The sequence below is a fragment of the Hirundo rustica genome, chromosome 2 (genome assembly GCF_015227805.2).
Source record: "Hirundo rustica isolate bHirRus1 chromosome 2, bHirRus1.pri.v3, whole genome shotgun sequence".
NCBI lineage: Eukaryota > Metazoa > Chordata > Aves > Passeriformes > Hirundinidae > Hirundo > Hirundo rustica.
Window position 1 is genome coordinate 41,643,205 of NC_053451.1, and position 26,639 is coordinate 41,669,843.

Consider the following 26,639-nt stretch of genomic DNA (forward strand, 5'->3'; position numbering starts at 1 on the left):
CCTCCTTCCCCCGCTTGCCCGGCGCCACCCGGAGCTAAGCCGCCTGCGCGCCGGGGCCGCCATCTCCGGTCACCATAGTGACGGGTCTCGGCGACGCCGGGACGGCTCCGGGCCTCTCCCCCCGTGCCCCGGGGCGAGCAGCCGTCCTTCCCGCCGTGAGCGCTTTGGGTCTTCTCCCGCCAGCGCCTCCATGCGCTCCCGTGGCGTTCTGGATCCGCCCCCGCCTTGATCCTGCCTGGCGGGGGTGCGTGCCGCCACCATGGCCGGGGAGGGAGACAGGAGGAAGCGCTTTATTTCAGCCACGGCTGCCAACTACTTCGGGCTGGACCCGGCGGGCGGTGCCGCTGCCCTGGCCGCGGGGCTGCATTCCCGTCCGGAGCTGAGCCGCTTCCTCGACGACGGCAGTGAGTTCCTGCTCGTGGTGCAGCACTCGGGCGCGCAGCTCAGCGCCTCCAACAAGGTACCGTAGTGTCCGGCGTTTGCGGGCCCCGCGTGTCCGCCGCTTCCCGGCGTGCGAGCCGGGATGCAGAGCCCGCAGTCAGCCCAGCCTTGGTGGCCGTAAAGGGTGGTGTCAGATTTGGGAGACATCACCCTCCTGCGAATATCTGTGCAGGTCTCTGTCTGCTGCAAGCTACTGGCGGCTGCCGTGGTTTAACCCCAGCCGGCAGACCGGTACCGCTCACTGTCCCCCCCGCCCCGCCGCGGGGAGAAGCATCTGAGAGAAAAGAACGCTGTGAGTTGAGATAAGAACAGTTTAACAACTGAAACGAAATAAAATATAATAACAGCAAACTGCTAATGCACTAATAATAGTGTTAATAACTGCAATGGAAAGGGGCGAGAGAGGGGAACAAAACCCAAGAGAGACAAGAGATGCCCAATGCAGCACCCACTGACCGATGCTCAGCCCATCCCCCAGCAGCGATCGGTGCCTCCCGACCACCTCCCCCCAGTTCATGCACGGAGCAGGATGCTCTGTGGTGGGGAATATCCCTCTCGCCAGTCCGCGTCAGCTCTCCTGGCCATGCTGCCTCCCAGCTTCTCCCGCCCTCCTCACTGGCAGAGCATGAAACACTCAAAAGTCCTTGACTTTCAATAATTACTGCTTAGCAACCACCAATATATCACTATGATATTAACATTATTCTCACACTAAACCCAAAATACAGCGCTGTATCAGCTGTTAAGAAGAAAATTAACTCTATCCTTGCTGAAAAAGAGCACTGTCCCCAGAGTCCATGAAGACCATATGGTCAGCTGATTTGTTAGCGGATTGTGCCCATGTTGGTGCAGTTTCAATGTCACTATGTGAACCTAATGCAGCCTGGGGCATGGAGTGGGATGTATGATTTCTTCCTGGGCATGGCTGCATGCAGGTGACCAGAAGGATTGCACAGGCAATGTCCGTGCAGGGAATGGGACCCAATGTGTGGCACATTGGCTGATATTGACAAATCCAAGGTGGGCATTTCTCCAAAGCATGCGTTTTTCAAGTTGATGTGTCCGGCTGTGAGCAAGTCTGAGGTTCATTGTGTGAAAATGTCCAGCAAGTGACTGGATTGCTGCCGTGGGGTGTGATGTGCACTCAGTGTCCCATATAGGGAGGGCATGGCATGGTGCCAGCCACGGAGTGTACAGGCAAGGTGTGGGGGTCTTGATGGGATCTGTCGTTCTGCAGTCAGACCAGGGACTTGGTGTCTGTTATGTCAGTGGCTTCACACATGGAAGATGCCTGCAAAGAGTCCTCAACGTGTGGAGCGGTAACTTGCATAACTCCTTGGTTATCCTCTGTGAACTCTAGTGCACGCTGTATTCAGGCAAGAATGTACATACATATGTACCAGTTTTTGGGGGTGCTGCTGAGCCGCTGTCTAAAATATGAAGCAGCAGCTTTCAGCAGCTGTGGAAGATCAGATGCATGTTGGTGCTATACTCTGTTGTCTTGGTGCAGCTATGTCTGTAGGTGTTGGGCTAAAGACTTGATAAGAAGATAAAACTGATACAGTCCCATAAAAATGAAAGCTGTTCTTGCTACCGTTTGTTTCTTTTAATAGAAGAATAGTACACAGATGTTTACCATTGCACAGAATCTGGGATTTCACTTAGCATATCTCTTTGGTATTAATTTATCATCTGTTTAATAAATTTTCCTATTCAATGAATTCTCCTCAGCCACAGATCATTTCAGTAATTACTTTATGGCAATTTTTGGAACTTTACCCATGAGTTGGGCTGTGGATGGAACATTAGTCATGTTGCTGTTTATGATTTTATTTTGAAGGAGCATGCCTGTCTCTGATCTTGAGAAATCTGTGAATAATGTATTTACAAACTCAGGAAAATCATACGGAATATTTAGAATATATAGAAAAATATTTCCAAAGGTTTGTAACATAAAAATACAATTAAAAGAAAAGGCTTCATGCTTAGTTTCTCTAGGCACAAGACAGACTTTCTGTTTTGTCCAGAGAAAGTGGTATACTTTTCAAAGTATAGTGAGAAATGGTGATATTTACAGATGTTATGTGCTGTAGAAGGCTTTATGTATTTGATATTGGAAGTCAGGTTCCTATGGACTCCTAAATGAGGATCATAAAAATTTAAATTTCCTGTGCAAATCAAATACTACCAGATTTGATCTCATGGGGAGTAATATGGTAGGTCTTTTTTTTTAATTGATGAAAATTGTTTGTGTAAATGGTGCATGTAGTTTAGCAGTCAGTGACAGCCTTCTAAACAAATCCTGTTTTCTTGATTATTACAGATTGAAGCTACTGATTCAAAGAATAACGTGTTGGTGTTCTTTAAGCTGAGGCCTGATGTAATTACTGAAGATAATCTTCACAGTAATATTCTTGTGTCATCTATGCTGGATTCACCAATTAACACCCTTTATCAGGCTGTACGACAAGTGTTTGCACCAGTATTACTGAAGGTGAGCAATATGCTAGTTGAAATGGTCTGTAGATTTATATTGAGACATTGGAATTCAATAGGATGTTACCTAATTCTGCGTGAAATATTTTATGTTATGAGACCAAAATATTTGAGGAGGTTATGCAATGGGTGATAGTTATAATTTCTAAGTTAAAAAAAGTACTTGAACTCCTCTCAGAAAGGATGAGATTAAGATTCTGGTCATACATATTCCTGTTTGGAAACGTGGAATACGCTGGTCATTGTTGGTTAATGTAGAAAAACAGCTTGGTTACTCTCAGGGTGCCTTTATAAACCTGACAATTGACTTTTCATTTTGTGATAAAAATGGCTTTTATAGTATTATTCTGAATTTGTTAAATGAAAAGAGTGAGATGCTCTTCCTTGACTAGGGAAAAAAAATGCTAGTGTCCCACCATGTGGTTGGTACTTAATCTGTATTTTATGTTGGTTGGTTGGTTGGTTTTAAGATTAATGGGAAGAAAATAGTAATTGCTCTATCATGTGAGTCATAATTTTTAAAATTTTTATTACAGGATGAGAAATGGAGTAAAGCATTTGACCCCAAGCTCCAGAAACTTTTAAGTGAGCTTGAAGCTGGCTTGAGTACTGCTCTCAGAAGATCAGATACCAGTTACACAGGCACAAAATTCAGTGAGGATGATGTGCGAGGTTTGTTTTGCAATAATGTCTTTTATAGTTAATTTTGAACTTGGAGTAAATAATTTATTTACAGCTTGAGTGTTTAGGTTTCTCAGTGATTGCACAGTGTGAAATATAACTGGTTGTTAGTAGACTTGAATTATGGTCATGCATGAGGACCAGAGCTGACTTGTATACTGCTTCTAGTCAGGGTCAGAAGTTAAAAGATAATGGTTTACATTTTTAATATGGTTTACATAACCATATGTAAAAATTTGCTTTAGAAAGTATGTTCTGACTGAACGTATTTTATAAACATACATTTGTTTAATATATAATTATTTTCTATTTTATTTGCAGCTATTCTTACACCAACAGATGAATTTCAGTTCTGGAGAGAATGTGCTCATCATGGAAATAAAGGATGTAGTAAAGAGAGAGCTTCATATTTTAGAGACCTGTTTGAGGACATTGCCAAAGTATGTTTTATTTTGTGTGATCTGTGGTATGTTTTTAGGCCTAGTAAAACACTCTTCCTATGAAATATGTGTCAGTATATGTACACTCTTTCCAAATATATGGATACATCGGTATTTAGTTATTTTTTCTTAGGTAGAATTTTATTTTAAATGCTATTCATGTAGTTTGTAGTGACAGGGGTGCATTGGAATGGCAGCATTTAATTGAGAGTGGATTTGATCATTGAATACTAGGAGCTGCTGTAGAAATAGAGTTGTCTGCTAGTTTGTGAGCTGGGGATTGACTCACGAGATGAAAAGCACGCTGTTAATGCTGTTATGCAACGCTTTCGGCACCCACAAAGCCCTTTCTTGAATAATGCTTCAGATAGCAATGAGTACTTCACGCGAGTCAACTTACACAAATGCTTGGTTTTTTTGAGAGGATTATGACATATTCTGTTATGCTGTAAACCTCAGGAAACTTCACCACTTGCTAGCTTCTGGAAAGTGCAAACGTTTTGACAATACTATTTGCAAAGTAAACATATTAAGGATATGGTTTTTTCTAGGATTATTACAACTTGGATACTCTCTCATTATTTGAAGTTGTGGATTTGGTGGAGGCTACCAAGGATACTGTTGATAGCGTGTGGAGACAAACAGAACACGATCCTTATCCGCAGTCTCGCATGCATAACCTCTTGGATGTGATAGGTAAACCTTTATGCGGTCTTTATTAAATGAACAGTTGAGAAAAGTAAAATGATTCCTTGAGCAGAAACCTTCTTCCTTGTAAAGGCACCAAGAACAGCCCACAGCTTGCAGGTGCTTGCTTCTTGTAATTATGATCCACGAATATTATTTGCCTTCTAGTATGCTGTAATTCAGCCAGTTTTGGTAGATGCTTTCATATGTGCTTGGGTAGGTGATGGATAGAAGGTGGAGTTGGATACCTTTCAGCCTGTGGGCTGGATTTGTTGTGCTTCTGTTTGACTTCCTGTCTTTCTCTCAGAGGAGAAAATTTTTTTTACGTAAACTCCCGCTAAAGGTCGGTTCAGTCTGTGGAGGTGAGAGCAGGATGTGCAGAGGGGTTCTTCTCTCATTCTCTTGACAGCAGCCCCATGTTTGGGGACAGGCATGGGACAGTGAGTTTGTGTGCTCCTGCCAGATGTGTTTGTGTGTGAGAGGAAGAGTTGTGGGGAGCAGCCAGGTACAGCCACTGCTGCTGATAAAGACAGGTGCTTGTGTGTGGAATCCAGAATCCAAATCCGTCAACTTCACATGTTGGACCAGCTTCTGTTTACCTTGGAGATTTGAGATTTATTGAATCTGAAACAAAATAATCACTTAGTGCTGCATTTGTGTTGTTTGAAATCAAGACACTATACTGTTTTTTTTAAAAAGTGATTGGAGTGTGGTGTAGCTTTAAAGAAATTCTTTTAAACAAATATAACATCTAGGGTTTTTTGTACTTTTTTGTCTTCTAGGTGGCTCTCTAGGTAGATTTGTTCAGAGAAAATTAGCAGCTTTGAATTTGTGGGAGGATACTTTTCACAGTGTTAAAGAAAATATACAGGCTGGCATCTTGGTTTGTGAGCAGTGGGTGTCAGCTTGTGAAAACTTAACTGGACAACTATGGCAACGTTACGCTCTACATCCATGGAAAAATGAGAAGTATTTCCCTGAACTGATAGCCAAACTTGGCCAACGTCTTGATGAGGTAGAGATTTGAATTATACACGAGTTTAATTAGACACAGAATTAAACAGCATTGTTTCAAGTTAAAAAAGGGAATTAAAATAGTCTTTCATAGTCTTCTCAGGGTCAGATAGTATTCTGTAATGTTTGTCTGAGCCTTTCAAAAGTTTCTTGTGAAAGGGAGAGAGATGTGTGCTTGTAAGTTTTATGTGAAAATACACTTGTTACAACAAATATAACAATTTTTTTCCCTCATAGGTGCTAACTGTTAGAACGCTGCATGAAAAACTTATGTTCTTTTTGCCAGCTGGAGAACAAAATTCTTTACATCTTTCCCATGTGTTTGAACCCTTTGCTGGCCTAAATCCTGTACACTATAATCCTTACACAGAGGTATAGTGCTTATTTTTAATTTATTCACATTCTTTTTGTGTCTTTCTGTACTGTATATAGTCCTAAACTAACACATGAACTCATTATCTCTAGCCATTATGGAAAGCAGCAGTCTCTCAGTATGAAAGGATTATTGCACCAGTGGAACAAAAAATAGCAAGTAAATTGAAGAAATTTATTTCAGAAATTCAGGACAGTCCACAGCAGGTATGGGTAATTATGTAGTCTGAAAATTTTCCTGAAGCTTAAGTTATTTAATTCCTAAGTATTCAGTTTCGGGGATAGGAGTAAGAACTCCTTAAGTACTTGGAGCCAATGACAGCACTACTGGGTAGTGTCAGTCTATGTTTAATTTTTTTCATGAGAAAGTGATAACTTTTTAAAATCTTCATATTCCAGCTTCTTCAAATATTTCAGAAGCATAAGGACCTGATAAAGCACCCAAATATAAGCAAAGAATTGCTTTTTGAAAGGGAAACATTGCTGGCAGCACTTCAAGATTATGTCAAAGGTATTTAATGGCATTAGTGTTTTTGCAAATGCTAGGATCTTTATTTACTTCTAGAATTATGTCAGTTTTCCTAGTATATTTTTATAACTGCAATAATGATCTAAGGTTGTTCTATTAGATTTCTGGTCTAATGAATCTTTTGCATGTGTTAGACTACGAGACAGACTTTGAAACTCGATGCCATGGTGTTCCTGGTGATGTTTCTGGACCACTGTCAGGCAAGAACCTTTCTGAAGTAGTCAATAACATTGTATGGGTACAGCAGCTGGAACTGAAGGTAACAGATTCTGTCACTGTTTACACATGATTTATCATAGAATATAAAGCATGGTATTTGATGTTTCTGTGGGGAATTCCACACAGAAAATTTTTGGGCTTCCCAAGAGTTATATTATCAAGGTTCCTTATCAGTGGTGCTGCTTGCTAAACTGAATTTTGTTAGCAGACCCAGAATGTAGTCTTTTTTTGGTAAACTGAACTGCCTCTTTAAAAAAGCAAAAAGGCCAAAATTCATGCAGTAGGTGTTTTTGTTAATTTTACCCTCCAGTTTACATTTTAAAATTGTATTCAGGATTCACAGATACCCAGATTCTGAAATCCTAATTCTCACTTGTTATTACTAATCTTTGTAAAGAATCAAAGAGTAGCTTGTGCCTTCCAGGGAATTTAGAGTAGTAAAAGTAAATTCTGTTTTAATTTATTTTGTTTTTGTAAGTTTGTATTTACACATTAGCAGGAAACTTTGAACACTTTTTGGTCAACATTGACCAGTGAAAACCAAAATGTTTTTTGTGAACATAAGTGCCCTCTGCAGTAACTATAGATTTGTATGAAAATAGAAGTTACTTATCCCGGAATAACTATTTGTCTGGTTCAGCTGATGTATGTCAGTTTTATGTCTGCTTTAGGCTGTGCTAAATATTTTAATTGCTCTCAAATATCCACTGATTGTATTGACTAGGGCTTTTATTTGTCCACATGTGGATGTGAAATTCCATTACAAGTACCTTTGAGTATTGTAGTGGGCCTTAGAGATACAATAAAAGACTCATGGGAGATCTGTACCTTTACAGAGAGTTAAAGACCAAGTGGGATATCCTGGGGTATCTTAATAGGGGTGGATGCCATTGTCAGTGTTGTCAATGGACAGCTTATTCAAACCCAATTTACTGTAAAGAGAATTCAAACATCTGGGATGCAGTTCAGAATTCACTTTTATTTTCCTAATCAGCTTTTGAATCCCACTTACATGTTTTGTAATACTGATTTTTATTGTGGTGTTTTTTCTTTTCTGATTGAATATTGGGAAGTTAAGCTTCTTTTCTTTGTTATTGTGTTTAAGGTGGATGATTCTATCAAGCTGGCAGAGGCTCTTCTCTCTGACTTACCCAGATTCCAAACTTTTCATCAAAGTGCAGATTGTTTTCTGGAACAGTTAAAAGTATATGAGCAAGAACAATTTGATGATTGGTCTAGGAATATCCAATCAGAATTATCAAATCCCAAGTCAGGACTTTGGTAAATACACTCTTGTTTAAATAATGTTTATTAAATAATGAAATCTGTAGTGTGGTGTAAATCATTAGAACTTGACAAAGGAAATTAAAAAAATAAATTACAGGATTGAGAATGAATGGAGAAACAAAACAGAGCAAGTTATTCATCATCCTGCCAGTCTTGCTTGGTAAGGTGAATTATACAGGGCAATATTATTAATTACTAATTAATAGGTAATATTGCAGATTAATAACTAATCTTGAAGTTTCTGTTAGCACTGGAATGAAAGACATGTTTGGTTTGCTTGTTTTTGCTTGTTACCCATTTTAATCCTTATAGTGATAATATATAGAAACTAGATGAGAGTATAGCTGTGATACACACATGGCACACGTAGAGTAACAAATTAATTGTTATTCACAAGAAATTCTGCAGTCTACATATGGCAGATGAAAGAAGGGTAAGCATTTCAATTTAAACTTCATGAATTTTTTTTTGCCCAAAATAATACAATTTCTGTGTGGGATACTAAAGCATATTTTAACAGTTTTTATTTTAGTTGTTTGGCCGCATGGCTTCTGGCTTCAACTCTGAGTGTTGCAAAATTCCTCTGAAAAGAATTGGTCTGCAGTTACAGAGGATACAGTAGCTGATACTTCAGTGAAAACTTCTATTTTAATGAAAATACTCAGATATATACAACAGCCATCTAATTTATTAATTCCATATAATTTTGTTATTGTGAGATTTAAAAGATGTGAAGTGGTTAATTGAAAGAACAAGAAAAGAAGTAGTTCCCTACAAAGGGGAATGCAATGGATATGGGAACTAGAAAAGAGATGAGAAAAAAAAATTAGTAAGGCTGAAGTGTTTATGAAAGGATGGTGGTAGAAGCACTGCTAAAGTAAGAAAAAAAAAAGAAGTGAAGTCTGAAGGTAGGCTGGTGTTCTTATTAGCTTCTGGCTGAATATGCCAGAATGCTCCATTGATGCGAGTTCTGATTCTTAGATTGGTTCCCTCATTATTTTCTCCCTGCTTTCCAGTGCTGGAGACTGGGGTGGGTAAGGTGCCTGCTTGAGAGACTGTGGTGGATACAGTGTAATTTAGAATACTGTCTAGCTGTGAGTTACACATTAATTATCATTAATTACTGTCACAAACCAGAAAAACTTTGTAAGCAAAAGTTATAGGCGTTGGTAATTCTCTTATCTTCATTGGCTTTGAATTAAAGGAAGGGTTACTGGTATAATTTCTGAGTAAATGAAAATGTTACGAGCATAGAAAAACAAAATAGAATTCCATCAAGCTGTTTAGAATTTGTTATGTTACGGCAAAATGCACCTAAGAAAGGATAAATATCAAATTATGTTGAGTAATATGATTGATTTTGGTTCAGTATCCAAGCTAATAGCCCTGTGATGGAGTTGGATCCCGTTTCTGGAGCATTAAACATACTTTACTCAGATCGTTTGGTGACTCTGCTAAGAGAAGTACGTCAGCTATCAGCACTTGGCTTTGCTATACCAACTAAAGTACAGCATGTTGCAAACACTGCACAAAAGTTCTGCAAGCAGGCAGTCATCCTCAAGCAGGTATAAGATTATGCCATAATAACTTCCTGTTCTGACTTGCCAGCTTGAACTTTTCTACTGTGCTGTCTTTTCTGTCTGTGTGGTTAAGCTTTTCACTGTGACTGCATGAAAGTGACTTCTTTCTTGAACAAATTAGATAGGTCCATAAAAGAAAAAATATGCTTTACAATTTCAGAATGTCAACTTTTGAAATATAATATTAGAGCCATATGAAGTTACTGTATGAATATACAAAAATAATGCAAGTAATTAGTTGATTGCCTGTTTTAAGTCTCAGTTTTTTATAATTATGACTAAAGGGAATAGTCATAAAATGTAGCATCTTGTCCTCACCATTTCTAGTTTTCAACTGAAAATATATTAGCAAGTATTTTAAGGGAAGTATGTGTGGGGCTTTTGGGGGTGGGTGGTATATTTTTCTGATTGCACTCAATGCCGCATATGTTTTTGTTTGGATTATATTTCAGTTCGATTTCACATGAGGTGTCGTTGATATCTGAGATACTCCTACAGCTAGGGAAAAGATGACATAAGACATTTTAGTTTGTCTTTTAAATTTAATTTCTTCTTTTTTTACAGGTGGCACATTTCTATAATTCTATTGATCAACAAATGATTGGGAGTCAAAAGCCAATGATGTTACAATCTGCTCTAGCATTTGAACAGATAATTAAGGTGAAAGAATTCACCTCTCTTTGTCTTTTTAATTTTAGTTGTAGCTATGCATATTTTATGCTGCTTTTTCTATGTTTATTGCATTGTAATGGAAAAAAAAAAATTCTTGATAAACAGGTGGAGCTGATTAACAATTATTAGTGTCACATTTTTGGTTTTGATCTGTGCAGAACGAAAACCAAGAGAGGCATTTGGGGTGTCCTCTCATCTTCAGATGTCTGCTTATGTTTGTGGAGCAGCAGTCTCAAAATCTGTTTCAGACTCTTGTAGGAGTCTGTCATTAATTCTTCTCCAGTGTACTGATGTAGCTGTATGCCCCTACATGTCTGTGATTTGCCAGATTGTTCTGTCTCTAGTGCAGCTAGGGAAAGGGAGATCCTCCATTTTTTTGCTATGAATAAAACCATCTTTCTTACATTACCACTTCTGTATGCTAGCTGTTCGACTGTTTTTGTCATTAAATGTTACGAAGTTGTGTGTTTTTAAAGCATTCAAAGTCTGGTCCTGGAGGAAAAGCTCAGATAACGTGGGATAATCCCAGAGAACTGGAGGCTTATATCCAAAAGCTCCAAGCTGCTGCTGAACGGCTTTCTACTGAAAATAGAAAACTAAGGAAGTGGCACACAAACTTCATTCAGAAGGTATATTTTGAAGAAATTGAAGTCATGTCTCTTAATAGCATACCTTAACTTTTCTTTCATTTACATGATGATGAGTATGTTTATTATTCCTTAAAATTCTTTTTACAGGTCATATCGCTTATGAATATTGATCTACTTCGGCAGCAGCAGCGGTGGAAAGAGGGACTTCAGGAGCTCAGAACTGGTTTTGCCAGCCTTGAATCACAGGCAGGGTTTGATTTTCCTACTGCAAACTGTGAACATTTGACTTTTCAACAGTACTCAAAATTTAAGACTCAAACATAGCATGATTAAATTAATTTTGATTAAGGAGTTACTAGTTGTCTTAGTAAAACATCTGTGTCCTAGTTAATTCTAGATGTGAGGTAAAATCACAGATTAGGAGGATGGAGATAGTTTTTTTATGTCATACTAGCAATGGGGGAAGCTATTTTGAATTATTATTCAAGTCAGTTTAGTTTTTTCTAGCCTTCAGCAATCAAAGGACTACATTCTTAGATCGATATGTTGTTCTTACCCTTTATAATGCAAATGCAGATTACTTTTGTTGGTGTTTGCCAGTCAAATAAATGCAGTGCCTTATTTTACTTCTAATTTTTTTTTCATTCTCTCAAGATAATATGAAAAATAATCTGTATTTCTTTTCAAGTTTAATTTGCAGATTTTTATCTTTAAATCAGTATATTTTATGAAAAGAATCTAGATTTCCTTTAGGATCTGTTTGAAAATTATTTTGATATTAGACAATGTTTTGAGATGGAAAATTACCTAAACAGTCACTCTTCAAAAATCTTTGAGTAGAAGTGATAAAAACTAACCAAATATATCTTTTTTTCACATTTCAAAAGTTATAAGAATGTATGGTCTTACTGCTGTTATCATCAATATGTTATATATTTCTTTAAAAACCCTATTATAATTGTCTCAAGGCCTAATTAAGACAATTTTGGGTTTTCTTAACCTCTAGGATCTTTCTGTTGGAAGAGCTCCTTATGGGCAGCTTTGAATTGTAGGGCAGACCTTAATGGCGTAGCTTCCTGCAGCAACCCTGGATTGCCTCCAAAGCCCTGTCTGAAAATCTCCAATTAAACAAGAGAACCTTTTAAGCTGGAAGTAGTTTCTAATTTATTTTCTGGCTTCTGTTGTCCTTCTGCAAATCCCTCCATGACTTGCAAATGACCATTTAGCTCAGTTTGTCAGGGTGCTAAAAATGCTAAGGTAATGGGTGTGATCCCTGTATGGACAATTCAGGACATGATGATCCTTGTGGATCCCTTCCAGCTGAGAATATTGTGTGATTTACAGAATTTGACTGTATGATAAGTTTATAAGAGACTGTTAAGTCATGTTCTTACAGTGCAGTGTAGCAGATTTTGGTGAAAGACTGAATTCTTTGACGTAAAATTTTACAGTAATTTATTAGTTAACATTGTTCTGTGGAAACACATAAGAATTTTTCTAAATACTATTTAGAAAAATAGAAGGTGTGATACAGGTTTAAGCCTCTTATTCAGCCAGCTCTTCATATTATTTCCAGCTGAGTCCTGTGCATTTTAGTATAACCTTTGAAGAACATTCTGGTAAACCAATGGCTGATGAACCTTGGTGAAATTCTTCTGTTGATCTGCCACTGAGACTGAGAATGTTTGATTTGGATTTTTTTTTTTATTCCTATATTAATCTGAAATAAATGCAGTAAATGCAATATCTGGTCACAAAATCAAAAACACATATCTTGAGTAAGAAGGGGCCCACAAGGACCATCAAGTGCAACTCCCTGCTTCTCACAGGAATATCTAAAGCTAAACAACGTGACTTAAGTATGTTGTCCAGGTGGTCCTTAAACTGACCAGCTTGGTGCTGTGACTTGGTCTTTTCCAGCTGTGTGATTACTGAATTTTACTAAGATCCTGGTCTTCAGGTTTTATACTGTGTGCGGTTTCTTATAATTATGGTTTGAGGAATAAAATAAAAATAAATTGTTAAATTTTAGGGTTTCAAATCGAGTGACATGAAAGCTTGGAGACGACACTGGAATCATCAACTTTACAAAGCTCTGGAGCATCAGTATCAAATGGGTTTAGAAGCGCTCAATGAGAATTTACCAGAAATAATTATTGATCTAACATTCAAGTAAGTTTTTTTTTTTTTTTTTTGGCTTTAAAAGAAAATATTCAGGAGCAGATTACATTAAAATATTAATTTTTCTATTATTTGTTTCACTTTTTAGGCAAGGTCGTTTGCAATTCAGACCTCCTTTTGAAGAAATACGAGCTAGATATTACAGAGAAATGAAGAGATTCATCTCTATTCCAAATCAGTTTAGGGGAGTAAGTGAGGCAGAAGATGAGTCTATATTCACTGTTATGACCGAAAGAAATGCGAACGGATTTCTGACCGCTTTCAGTAAAGCAGAGGATTTGTTCAGAAGGCTGACAGATGTTACTAATCAATTCAAGGTATTTTCAATAGTGACTATTTCAATACTGATTATTTTTTCATCCCTATTTTCCCTTAGATTTGTATCATTTTATGCTTTGGACATTGTAGAAGTAGCTGAGCAAAGGCATTTGTGCGTTGTTGTCCTTTTCTTCAAGGCATATAAGCAAAGGCTTAGCAAGTCCATCCAAGTTAAGCCAACCACTTAAGCACATGCCTGACTTGAAGTATATGTATAGTTCCCTTTTAAAGCTCTGTATGATAGCTGAATTTTAAGTCTGTTTTGAATATCCTTAAATGTGCAAACATGTCAAACCATTTTTTACCTCCTGATTTTTGCGCTAAGAAAATCTACAGATAATTGAAGAAGCACAAAGGTTAAAGACAATGTAACCTGAAAATATTATTAAAGTATTTTAATGTTATTGTGAAACAGTTTTTTAATTTGGAAAATATTTTTTTGCATGGAATAAAAAATAATGTTGGAAAGGAGTGGGTCGTAATTGGCCAAGTAGATATGGAACCTTTGGTGAAGACACATCTTTCTAGCAAACAGGACTGGGAAAAAAACTTCAAAGCATTAAAAGTGAGAGGGAAAGAAGCAGAACGTCTTCCAAGGTATAGTGTTACTCCATTCTTTTGTTTGAAGTATGTATTCCATCAGTTATTTTAAAGGTAACAGTAAAATAGAGATGAAGATATAGATAGAATTTCAAGTGTTTTTAAAATGTTGGTGTAGTTTTTAAATGTTTAGATTTTAATTTTTCATTTTTATTTTTAGATACTCTCTTTTATCTGTGCCACCTTCTCTGAAAACTTTTAATTAGTTCCTCTTAATGTAATGGGAGACTTCCTCAGAATTCAGGTCTAATTCTGAAATACTACGAAACATAATATTTAAACAAATCTTTTAGTTGAGTCCTGTACATGTGAAATATTTATGGCAGTTAGGAACAGACATAGCAAATGTTTGTCATGAAGTAATTCCTGTATTGAAACATCTGATTACCTCTTATAACTTACAGTTTAAAATATGCTAGGGTAGGCTTTTATTCTTACGTAGATTCACATGAACTTACTGTACTGTATGGTTAGAGTTCTAAAGTAAAACTGTTAGGAATCATGCTTAGAACAAGGAAAAAGATGTGACATTTCATGCTGGAGAATGGTAGAACTTGCTGACTAGTGATATTCTGAGTAGTAGATTTCCATGAGTTCATGGACAGATTGAAGACAGAAGAGAAATTGGCTCTTATAAGATGTGCCTTATAGCCAGAAGCAACATGTTGCTAAGAAATCCATGAGTTGAAAATATTAGCGTTGAGGGAGGATAGTCAGGAAGATGTCAAATAAGGTAAACCTTTTTCTTAGTGTTCTTTAGGTATCTACTTATTGTCACTGATGTATTAGATATGGGGCTTTGAAATTACTCTCCATGGCTTTTCTTCTCTTCTTTTTCCTATTGAAGGATGGGTTAGTAAACTCTCATGGAAATAAGAGAATTAAAGACATGAATATACAAATAATGAAAGTATTTTTCTTTTGAGTATGGTAATAGCCTTTCAGAATTTTATGCCAATGTTTATATAAAATCAAGGCATTTTCTAACTGTTTGGAGAAGCAAGCACTGGACCTCAGTCCTCATAAAGCTGAAAGTATTTATGCATAATTGTTATAAATATTTTAGTACTGTGAGTAATTTCCCAATAAGCGAAGACTTTCATTTGTAGAATTACAAGGGAAATTTTTCAACTACCAAGTCAGGGTAAGTGATAGATATGTGTAGATCTAGAGATGCAAACATGTAAGTGTGCTGCTGAATATTTGCTGTCTTTTAATCTCTCTTTTTTGAAGCACGATCAGAATAGATTGTTTAACTGTTAATTGCAACCCTGTGAAAACTGTAATTGATGATTTCATCCAGAAGCTGTACGACATTCTAGTTGTTTCTTTGAGAAAATCTATTCAAGGTAAATAACTTCAATGAACAGTATTTTATTTTTGTTTGTTTCTGTTGTACTTGGGTACATTTGTGTTAATGTAAATACTCTTTTAAAGAAATATTTTGCTTTCAGCGCTGTGAACTGCAAAAATCACAGTGCAGAGAAGGTAATCTGTTAGAGCTGTGTATTCCTCAATATTCCTTTTTCACTACAGACCTAACCTAGGACCCTTTGATGTCCGTTGTGTATCTTCCCTGTTCTCTTGTTTGGGCCACATCTGTTACAGGTGTAAAAGAATACATATGAACATTGTTTTGCTTGTTTCTTTTATCTGAAGGAAAAAAATTGTTGCTACAGAGAGGAAAATTTATTTAATATTTGAGGGAGGAAAATTTCCTAGGTGTTTGAGAAGGTGTCATAAAATGTAATAAAAATGCAATTCAATTTTTCTTTTACAAATTGAAATACTTCATGAAGGGTCTAAAATGATGTAGACTTACTCCATAGAATTGCTTGTCACTTAGACTGTCAAAACTGTTAAAACTGTATTGAAGAATAAAAAACACTTCCCTATTTTGGGTGGTCGACCTATAAGAGCAGAACAACATGGAATAAAGCATAGATGATGAGGAATAACAGTGCTTTAAATCTGATGGTTATCACAGAAAATAGAACAGGAATTGTGCAAAAAATAGCTTGACAGGTGAATCTTTCCTGGAAGATTGCCTGGAGCTGTACAGCTCCTTTCTCAGTATCAAAAGAGATTTATCTTGGTAGGTAAATACATTATAGTTTATTCAGGCATTTATTTTGAGTATATTCAATATGTAAAGCAAGGTGGCTTTAGTTAGTTAGCCTCTTTAAAAGACCCAAATCAAAACAAACAGAAAAAAAACCCCAAAGAACCCTAAAGCAATTTTAACATCTGTTTTTATCTGTTTACCTAATAAAAATAAGACCTGTACAGCCTTTGAAGTATATAAATAAATGCCTCAGTATTTATGTTTAATGTTCAGAAGGGATTCTGATACTTACTGTCTAAATCATACACTGAATGTCATGGATCACATTTGAAAAGCTGTGTATAAACACAAATGTGCAATTTTTGTTCAAGTAGTAGACAAGCTTGGAGTCTGCAATTTTTAAACAAATACTTTGCATACTTATGACTAATGCTATATCCTTGTGCATTTTTCTGACTTGGATATTTAAAACTACAAATATTCTCTCCATGATAACTTTGTTTATCATCTTCATGTAGCTCACCTGTGTGATGTTTCTACATTTCTCACTGATGCCATGGAAACGCTGGTGATTAGGCCCCAGACTGTAGAGGAAATAGCAGAAGACAATTTAAAATATTTAAGCCTACATGAACGAAAAGAAGGGGTAAGATACTATATTATTATATCTAGAACAACAGCTGGAAAACTGTAATTACTATCTAGTATGGAAACATAGATTTAATAATAACTAATAAAGATCATGCAGAGGTCACATAGGGTTGGGGCAGTAGTCCATGAAGCACAGTAATTTGTGTCCAGAAGTGGAGGGAGTTATCTAGGGGAAGATATAAAATCAGGGTCTCATATTTTCAACCTGAACCTTTGTTGAACTTTATGTGGCTCCTGAGCATAAAGTAACTCTCAGTGGATTTCTTTTCTGCAGCCTTACCTCATCTTCTTTTGAGAGCAAATACACATTTGACGTCCAAAATATACTGGTGGTAAAGTGTAGATCAATTACCCATTGCATGAAGGACCCCTCTTTTTTTTTCTTTTTTTTTTCCAACTGACACCTGTTACCTTCATACCATTTATGTCTTAACACTTCCTGTTCTTCCTTTTCGTGGCACATGACAGTAATCCACTTTGTTGTGTCTGGTATCAGCAATCTCTGTTGCAGATTGAAGAGCGTTAATTAATCTAATCTTTCCTTATGCATAAGGCCACTCATAACTTTGATCATCCTTGTTGCCTTTTGATTAGTCTTTTCTTTCTATTTCCTTTTTCTGTGTGAAAAACCAACAGATTTTTCTCAGTTTTTAAGATCTGAATAAACCATGGATTTACATGATGAAATAGTAGTAATATTACTTCTTATTATATTTTTGGTCTCTATGACTCATAACATTCGTTTTGCTTGCTACTCCTTAGATTAAGCTCACGTTTTGGTAAAACTAGCTGTCATAACCCCAATGCACCAGTCTGAAGTGTAGTTTTTATCTTAGGACTGAACTTGTACAGGTGAAATTTATTTTTTTCACATTAATGTCACTTCATGGTTATCTACTTGAATTTTGTATGATCACCTACTTGTCACCAGTATCAACAGTCATTATTTCTTCTACATTCATTCTGCAATTCTTCTCATGTGAAGAACCTGTGGACAGTTCTCCACATGTGAAGTATTTTAATGCCTGAAATAACATAGTATCATCGGTAAACTATATCATCTCACAGGCGGGTTTCCTTCTCCAATCCTTTTATAAGCACTTGGAGCAGTACAGAACAGGTATCTACAGAACTCCATGGGCAATATTTTTTGATTGCAGGAACTAGCCATTTCCTCCTGATGCTGTTTTCTGTCTTTTTTCCCCAATTAATTATCTGTGCAAGGACCTTTGTTCTTAGGTCGAGGCTACCAGTTTTCCTTAAATGCAGGTTTGTGTTAAAAGCTTTTTGGAAACTCAACTGGAATATATGATTTAATGATTCTTCATCTGTATCCTTACTGATGCCTTTAAAGAGCTCTGGTTCTACAAGATTGTGGAATTCTACAAAACCCATATTGGCTCTTCCCATCTGGACTGTATTTATCCATTGAAGGGTTCAGTTCTAAGTGAGTGCATCTGAGTTTAGGTGTTTATGTGAAGGTGTCTGCAGGGTATGTGCTGTTAATATACTCAGCAGAAGTCTGGTGCAGTTGCCCACAAGAGCACTTCTAGAGTTACCGAGATGCATTTCCAACATCCCTGTCATCCCAAGGCTGGCAAACGTAACAGATACGTCCTGGGACGCCTTTACCTTTCTGTAGCTGCAGCTGGAGGCCATGCAAGTGCCATAGGACATCTGGGATGGCCCAAAAAGTGTATTTGTGAGGAACTGAATCAAGTCCCTGTAGTGTAGTCAACTGCAGCCTGGAGCAGTCTTTGTGACCTGGGGGTAGGCGCCTTGTGGCTCATCCTCCTGAGTTGATTTCTTAGCTGCACTGAGAGCTCAAGGCAGTTATTGATGCATAGGTGTCTACTGCTTGAGGGGTGAGGGAATGTCAGAGAGCTCCCTGTAAGGCTCAAGGTAGGATGAAGAGGGAAGGGGGAAGAGGGAAGAGGGAAGAGGGAAGAGGGAAGAGGGAAGAGGGAAGAGGGAAAGGGAAAGGGAAGGGAAAGGGAAGGGAAAGGGAAAGGGAAAGGGGAAGGGAAAGGGAAGGGGAAAGGGAAAGGGAAGGGGAAGGAAAGGAAGCAATATTATATGGCATGGAATATCTCTGCCTGGCTGTGTCTCACGGGTTGAGATAAATACAGTTTAGGAGGTAAAGCAAAAGCTGCACAAAATTAAACAAGGAATTCATTCACCACTTCCCATAGGCAGGCAGATGTTCAGCCATCTCCAGGAGAGCAGGGCTCCATCATGCATGACGGTGACTCGGGGAGACAAGCATCTTTCTGGATGCCCCTTTCCTTCTTTCCCCAGCTTTCTATGTTGAGCATGCTGCTATATGTTGTGAAATGTCCCTTGGGTCAGCTGGAGTCAGCTGTCCTGGCTGTGTTCCCTCCCAACCCCTTGTGCACCCTCACCCTCCTCAGTGGTGGGGTGGGCTAAGGAGCAGAAGAAGCCTTGGCTCTGTGTCAACCCTGCTCAGCAGTGACTAAAATACCCCTGTATTATCAACATTATTTTCATGACAAGTCCAAACCACAATCTCATACCAGCTACTAAAAAACCCAAAAAAATTAACTAAATTCCAGTCAAAGCAAGCAAACATGCACACAGATTTATCTAATTCTGGTGCTCTGCTGCTGTTGTCCAGTTTGATTGAGTTGATCTCTGCAATATGTGTGGTGGCACTTACCTCTTTCATAGTTGACACTCACTTCTGTGTATCTCATGTTAGTATCAAGGTTTAGAATTTCTCTAAATACCTCAGATACTATTTTTTCAAATGTTTTATTATTATTCTATAAGCAGTATTAAAAAGCAGCTGTATATAAGCTTATTATCCGTGTATAAGGAACCAGTGATTCATATGTGTTTGCTTTAGATAAACAGGATTTGTTGAATTTTTACATGCACGCTTAGTTTTGATCTTTCTGATTTCAGGTTTTTCTCCTGTTTCAAGAAGCTGAAGATAAAAACAAACTTCTGCGAACTGTGGCTGGTGCAGGTTTGGATAGTATCAGTAACCTAAGAGCTACATGGGATAAATTTGAATTAATGATGGAAAGCCACCAACTTATGATTGCCGAACAGGTAGCAATGAAAGCTGAAAATTTTACCTGAAAATGTTGAAGTTATTTTTAAAATGTCTGAAACAATACTTTTTTCTAAGATTAAATCCATAAATATTGTCAGTTCAATAATAACACGGGCATTACTGAGTTGAGGGAGAATCATTAAGGAAGAATACTTAGACTCTTAAGCAATAACTAGTAACTCTGAAGCATTAACTAGGGAAAACTTTCTTAAACTGATGCTGAAATAAATGTTGTAGTTCTGTCTCACAACAACTGTCTGGTGATGGAAATGGCTTAATAAATGCAATGGCTTACAGGAAAAGAGGATAATTGGTTTGAAGATAGCATTTTTATTTCTTTGTCATGTTTCTAGTACTGATTCTTTTTATTTTCTTTTCTCTTAACTTTGCTAACCTATTCACAGTCCTATAATTCTGGTCCATCAGCAATCTACTTAACTCATTTGAAATTCTACTGAAGATATCAATTGGCCATGCAAGTATAGCAATTTCTCTATGTAGTACAAGAGGCAAGCCTGAGTAGGTAGCATAGACTGAATAAATAGGTCTAAAGTACTAGCATAGTAAAAATAAGTAGTGCCCCCTTTAAAAGAAAAACAAAACAAGGAGAATAACATTGCACTATTTCTTCAGGTATTATACAAGAACTTTTTTGAATTTGATTTTTGATCAAGTTGTCATTATCAAGTTTTGAAGTTAATGCTTTGATTTTGGTCATAGTTGTAGATACAAACCATTAAGGAATGTAATTTTGCCTATTGCTTTGCAGATGGAAATGATGAAAGGGAATGTGCTTTCACGTATCAATATATATCTTCAAGACCTGGAAAAATTTAAAGCTCGCTGGGATCAGCTAAAGCCAAGTGATGATGTCATTGAAACAGGTGGTCAGGATGTACTTGAGAAAAGTGCTCAGATGGTGAAGGAAAAAAAAAAGGAATTTGATGAACTTAAAACCTTGAAAGAAAAACTCATGTATGTATGTTTATTTCCCTGTATGTCTTATTCATTCATGTATTGATCTTTTGCAGCGATAGTATCTCCAAAAATGTTCACTAATTTTTATCACAACAGCTATTGTAAATAATTTTATTTATATTGCGTGTTTTTCATTAGCTTTTCAGGGTCCTTTTTGTTGATTTTACCAAACACGAATTTCTTAAGCTAAATTTTTCTAGTTATTTTTTGGATAAATAAATTGAGAAGTCTCTTAAGGTCTTGCAAAAGGAGGTTTGTACACTAAAGGCTTAATTCTGATTTTTGAAATTCTCACTTAGAGAAGGTTTGGGATATTGGTCCAAAAAGAATCTCAGTCCTCTTGTAACTTAAGTGGACAGGAGCTTACATCTCCCAGTAAGAGTCTGTGCTCATTCTTGCAGATCTTGAGGATGAAGTTTTTTATTTAACTTCTTACCTTGGCATGTAAATGATGGTAAATAAAATGAGCACATTTTTTTTTACCACCAGGAAGAAACTACCAATTAAAAAAGATTTTCTTTCCAGCTTTGATTTTGAGGGCACAAGTAAATTCACCTTTCTCATAAATAAAAAAATAAATGAAAGTTTATGGAAAATAATTGAGAATATGGGAGAAGGTTGTTATGTAAAAGACTTATTGCTCATAGTTCTTTATTATTTCTATTCAAGAAGGAGATTATAAGGAAATTGCAGTTGGCAGCAATATTCTTCAATAAAGCCAATGACTTTCCTTAAAAAAGTATGATGATTTCTGTATGGTACCATTTCTTAATCCATGAAGGTACAGAGAAGTAATGTAATGTATAATGCAATGATTTTTTAATGCAGTGAAGAATGCCATCATTTTAAATTGGAAGAGCCTGACTTATCATTGTCAGAAGCTGTAAGTCAAGATATTCAGAGTTGTGCAGAAGTCTGGGCACTGTATGAAGAATTTTATGAAGGTTTTCAGGAAAAAGCCAAAGAAGACTGGATTACTTTTAGGTAACATTTTGTTACTTTATTCTTAATGGGCATATAAGTATGGTTGTAGTACTGTGTTGTTATGACCTTTTTATGTTTGATTTTCATGCAGAAGTAAGATATACCTATTTGAAGAATTTTTGTTTAACTGGCATGACAGACTGAGGAAGATGAAAGAACATACTGTAATGACAGTAAAATTGCAAAAAGAAGTGGACAAATATAAAGTAAGATGCTGATTAACCTGGAAATGTTCAAGGCTGTGTTGGGTGGTGCTTTAAGCAACCTGGTCTAGTGGAAGGTGTTCCTGCCCAGGTGATCTCTAATAATTCTGTAATTCTGTAATTCTATGAATTTCAAAAAGGCTTGTGAAGCAAAAAATGTTTTGGTATTCCTGGGTACTGTACTCCATTCTGTACCTTACTGTTCATTTCTTGCAAGAAAACCAGTTGATATTTAACAAAGTATCTTCTGATAGTGTTTTGAACGTTTCACTTACTTTTGGGAACCTTTATTTCACTACAGTAAATAGAATGGTCATTACAGCTTACAGAGACACAGATTTACAATGAGTTGTCTTCAGAATCATACTCCCCAGCTTTAAATTCAGGAACTGGAAAAATTGTACCTCAGTTTAAGAATTTAAATTTTATTTGAATAGCATGTCACTCCATAATCAAAGAGCTGCAGTTTTCATAATGACTAGATGGATTTACATGTGCATTTTTTATATAGATGATAATTCCACTCCTAAAATATGTAAGAGGAGAGCATCTTTCTCCTGACCATTGGTTGGATCTCTTTCGACTTCTGGGTCTTCCCCGAGGCACGACACTTGAGGGTTTGCTATTTGGAGATCTATTAAAAGTGACAGATGCCATTATAGAAAAAGCAATGGAACTTAAGGTATGAATAATTTTAAATACAGGCTCTATAGTTTTTTAATGGTATATGTGGTATATATTGTTCCATATGCATATATCTTTAATACAATAGAAGTAGAATTTACATTATATTTTTGAATGGAGAGTTTATTGCAAGCTCTGTAGTTTCATAAGAGATCTATTCTTGCTTTTAAATAGGATTTGAATTGTCGAGCTCAAGGTGAAATCACAATCAGAGAAGCATTACGTGAGCTTGAACTCTGGGGAGTTGGAGCTGTCTTTATGTTAACAGATTATGAAGATAGCCAAGGCAAGACTATCAAGCTTATTAAAGACTGGAAGGACACAGTCAGTCAAGTTGGAGATCATCGTTGTCTTCTACAGTCTCTTAAGGACTCTCCATATTACAAAGGTTTTGAAGATAAGGTGTCCATCTGGGAAAAAAAACTAGCTGACTTGGATGAGTACCTGCAGAATTTAAACCAAATTCAGAGGAAATGGGTCTATTTGGAACCGATATTTGGTCGTGGAGCTCTACCCAAAGAACAAGCTCGTTTTAACAGAGTTGATGAAAACTTTAGGTTAGTGTTATGGAATGCGACTGACCTTTTGTAGTATCTTTGACATGTAGTCCAGGACATTCTTCATGGTGAAAATATATGGGACAATTGGCATATGTATGGTGAAGGTCAGGGACACGAATTCAGAAGATGGATATATGTGATGACAACATATATCTGAATAAAGGTGGTTATGTTTTCATTTAATGAGGCACATGAGAAGAAAGGAATCATATGAAGTGTCAAAGACTGTGATCAAGGCAGACAGACTCAAGATTAGTCTTAGCAGCAGAAGTAGAGGTGATGTAATTATTTTTTCAAGAATCATGTTGAAGATTATCACTTTGTTCACTAAGAAAGTACACACAGAGCTTTGGGAGAGATAGATGATTTATTTGTTCCAAACAAGTCAAAAGATTAAAAAAGGAGTAGGTTTCAGAAATATGGAAAGATACTTACCATTATCTGTCTTGACTTGAGTTGAAATGACATAAACAGAAATAAAAGTCAAGAATTGAATGTTCGTGTTTCTGGGTAGAGAAATTTTAGCAAGAAACCTTTGTTCTTAAATTACATTGGAGAGACATTGAGGTAAATTATGAAACATTTCATCCTTAGTACTGAAACCTAAAAGTTATATATCAGCTGTTTATATTACTTGCCTGTGTGTTAATTTTTATTTGCTTAACTTTATATATGTCATATGTAAAATAAAATTATAATGGATTTATGTTTTTGTTTTTTTTTTTTTTCTGTCAAGATCAATTATGTCAGATATTAAGAGTGACAATAGGATAACATCACTGAATGCCCGGGCAGGAATAAAAAATACCTTAAGTACCATACTTGACCAGCTTCAGAGATGTCAGAAATCTCTGAATGAGTTTTTGGAGGTACAGTGAACATTAATACAGTTTTTTATAAAAAATTCAGTAAGCTTGGGTTTAAATCAACATAATTGATTTGTTCTGTTTTTATGTAGGAGAAGCGCTCAGCATTTCCAAGATTCTATTTTGTTGGAGATGATGACTTATTAGAAATTTTGGGACAGTCCACAAATCCTCTGGTTATCCAATCTCATCTTAAGAAACTTTTTGCTGGTAATGCGTTAATCTTCATTTGTGAAATTTACTTATTTAGAGATAAGCTTCTTTAAAGCCAAGTAATGTGTTGCAGTTCTTCTCTTTCTATGACTAGACACTTAGTAATCAATGTTTGACTGAGAATATATTTTTTTATGTTTTTTGATTAATAGGCATTAATAGTGTGAGCTTCGATGAAGAATTTAAATACATAATTGCCATGAAGTCTGCAGAAGGAGAAACTGTGCCACTTAGAAATAAAGTTCTTCTATCAAATGATGTGGAGGTAAGAAAATCACATCCTGGTCTAGTTCAAACATCTTTGAGAAATTAATTTGTAATGTGATTTTTGAATTTTTTCTTCTCTTTGTCAGGTGTGGCTTAACAGTTTGGCTTCAGAGATGAAGGAGACCCTGAAAAAAATGTTGATTGACTGTGTTGATGCTGGAAAAAAATCACAAGGTTCAGTTGATCCATCACTCTTTCCTTCCCAGGTAGTAGTTGATCCAGTAATGCCACTGTGTAGTCATAGAATAACCAAATAAGTTTTTTTTTTTTTTTGGTAGTTCTATAAAGAACTATACAGTTAAATCTGGAAGAAAATAATCCAAATCAAATCCATTTTACTCATTTATTATATAGAGAAATTATTAAAAATATGTGCTCTTATTAAATTCCTTTGTAAACATTTGAAATATTCAAGTCTTTTACTTGGCAATCTGACATACCACTTAATGGAATAGACTTGCTCTATTAGATTACATTGCAGGTTTTGGCAAAATTTTGCCAGGTTTTAAGATGGCTTTATTTGTTCTTAGGAACATAGCCAATGTAGTGTTTTGTTTAAAAATTATACAATACAATATTTAAAATGTCAGACATAATAAACATTATTAATTGAAAAACTGGTTAGTTTTTATATGTGTTTAGTATTTATAAAATATAATTTGAACTTTCTCTTCCGAAGATTCTTTCCTTGGCAGAACAAATTCTATTCACTGAAGATGTTGAAAGTGCAATCAAAACCCATAATCTACAACAATTAGAACTAGAACTCATGGCTAAACTGGACCATTATACTAGCATTGGTAGTGGCATAGAAGATACTGGAACTACAGGTACAAAAATGATAATTAATATATAATTTTCTTATAACTGCAGTTGTATAGTATTTTACATTCTGTTTGTTTAAACAGAAGATTACATTAATTTGTCTCAATTTGACTTCATAAAGCTGTTACAGCCAAGATTAGAGTCTTTAATATTTCAAAGTAAACAAGAGCCTTTAAAATTTCAAAGTAAACAAAAGGATTTTTATTTAGATTAAAAATTATCTTGGAGAATTTTTGTACTTGGAGACCTCTTTTTATAATTTTTTAATAAGTTTCGATCTTTTAGCTTATGTATCTACTGTTTCACAGTAAGTGGCCAAACAGCAGTTTAGGTACATTATGTCAAGCCAGTATATTCTGTACAATTGTGCAAGTGATTCTCCTTTTCTATATTAGATATACACATCTACATCTGATCTAATAATTCTTGAGTATTTTTGAGGCAAAATATGCTAGTTATTCTCAAAACATGATTGTTCTGCATCTTACATAGCCCGAATGGTTTAGAATAGTTATGCCTCTGAGTGCTTTTTCCTCTCTTTTGACAAGAGGTGGGGCTTTGAGTGCCCACCTCAGATAAAAAAGTCTACATTGTAGGTTAGGTGAGATGGCTTTTGTCTTAGGTATAAAAAGACTCAATTTGGTGTGTAGTTGATAATCTTCCACATTTGTATAGCTGTTTACTGCATTAAAATCTAGTTTACAATTTGTGAACTGTAAACATCTGATACATTAATTAGAAATAGGATTCATATCACCTACCTCCAGAAGTCTGTAAGTGTGGTTCTTTATCTGAGCTTCCTTTCTGTGCTCTTTCAAAAGCTGTTTGGGAAATTTCATCAGTTACAGAGGAGTGTTCATTTCATCTATGGTATAATACTTTACATTAATGTTTTAGTTTGGAAAATAGGTGAGATTTTGAAATGAGTTGTGATTATTCTCACTTGCTTTAATTCCTATCATGGAATGGTGTGAAAACAGAGAAACTGGATTTCTCTCAATGAAACTAAATTAAACAATATGCTCTAAGAGTATACTTAATGCACTCAATCTGTTACTGAACTTTTACTCCATATCACCATAATTATTCTGAGTGAAAACTCCAGAGTGTGTGTAGTAGTTTTCAGATGCTCAGCAGATCACTCAGCAGGTTGGGCC

The 26,639-nt window shown here is 36.3% G+C and overlaps 1 protein-coding gene across 1 annotated transcript in view; it reads left to right on the forward strand.

Moving 5' to 3' along the window:
- The first annotated feature begins 30 nt into the window (after positions 1–30).
- The window catches only part of DYNC2H1 (dynein cytoplasmic 2 heavy chain 1), a 147,817-nt gene continuing 121,208 nt past the window's right edge, over positions 31–26,639 (forward strand). The window contains exons 1-31 of the mRNA XM_040056035.2: positions 31–460; positions 2,765–2,935; positions 3,474–3,609; positions 3,940–4,058; positions 4,610–4,754; positions 5,528–5,760; positions 5,997–6,131; positions 6,225–6,338; positions 6,531–6,642; positions 6,795–6,919; positions 7,985–8,160; positions 9,536–9,731; positions 10,311–10,406; positions 10,895–11,047; positions 11,156–11,254; positions 13,041–13,180; positions 13,278–13,506; positions 13,977–14,104; positions 15,341–15,456; positions 16,691–16,818; positions 19,749–19,898; positions 20,672–20,877; positions 21,709–21,864; positions 21,956–22,070; positions 22,579–22,749; positions 22,926–23,308; positions 24,048–24,180; positions 24,270–24,387; positions 24,543–24,655; positions 24,744–24,863; positions 25,337–25,487. Of these exons, the coding sequence (XP_039911969.1) occupies positions 260–460; positions 2,765–2,935; positions 3,474–3,609; positions 3,940–4,058; positions 4,610–4,754; positions 5,528–5,760; positions 5,997–6,131; positions 6,225–6,338; positions 6,531–6,642; positions 6,795–6,919; positions 7,985–8,160; positions 9,536–9,731; positions 10,311–10,406; positions 10,895–11,047; positions 11,156–11,254; positions 13,041–13,180; positions 13,278–13,506; positions 13,977–14,104; positions 15,341–15,456; positions 16,691–16,818; positions 19,749–19,898; positions 20,672–20,877; positions 21,709–21,864; positions 21,956–22,070; positions 22,579–22,749; positions 22,926–23,308; positions 24,048–24,180; positions 24,270–24,387; positions 24,543–24,655; positions 24,744–24,863; positions 25,337–25,487 (4,768 nt within the window). The 5' untranslated portion in view covers positions 31–259. The remainder of the gene's footprint in view (positions 461–2,764; positions 2,936–3,473; positions 3,610–3,939; positions 4,059–4,609; positions 4,755–5,527; positions 5,761–5,996; positions 6,132–6,224; positions 6,339–6,530; positions 6,643–6,794; positions 6,920–7,984; positions 8,161–9,535; positions 9,732–10,310; positions 10,407–10,894; positions 11,048–11,155; positions 11,255–13,040; positions 13,181–13,277; positions 13,507–13,976; positions 14,105–15,340; positions 15,457–16,690; positions 16,819–19,748; positions 19,899–20,671; positions 20,878–21,708; positions 21,865–21,955; positions 22,071–22,578; positions 22,750–22,925; positions 23,309–24,047; positions 24,181–24,269; positions 24,388–24,542; positions 24,656–24,743; positions 24,864–25,336; positions 25,488–26,639) is intronic.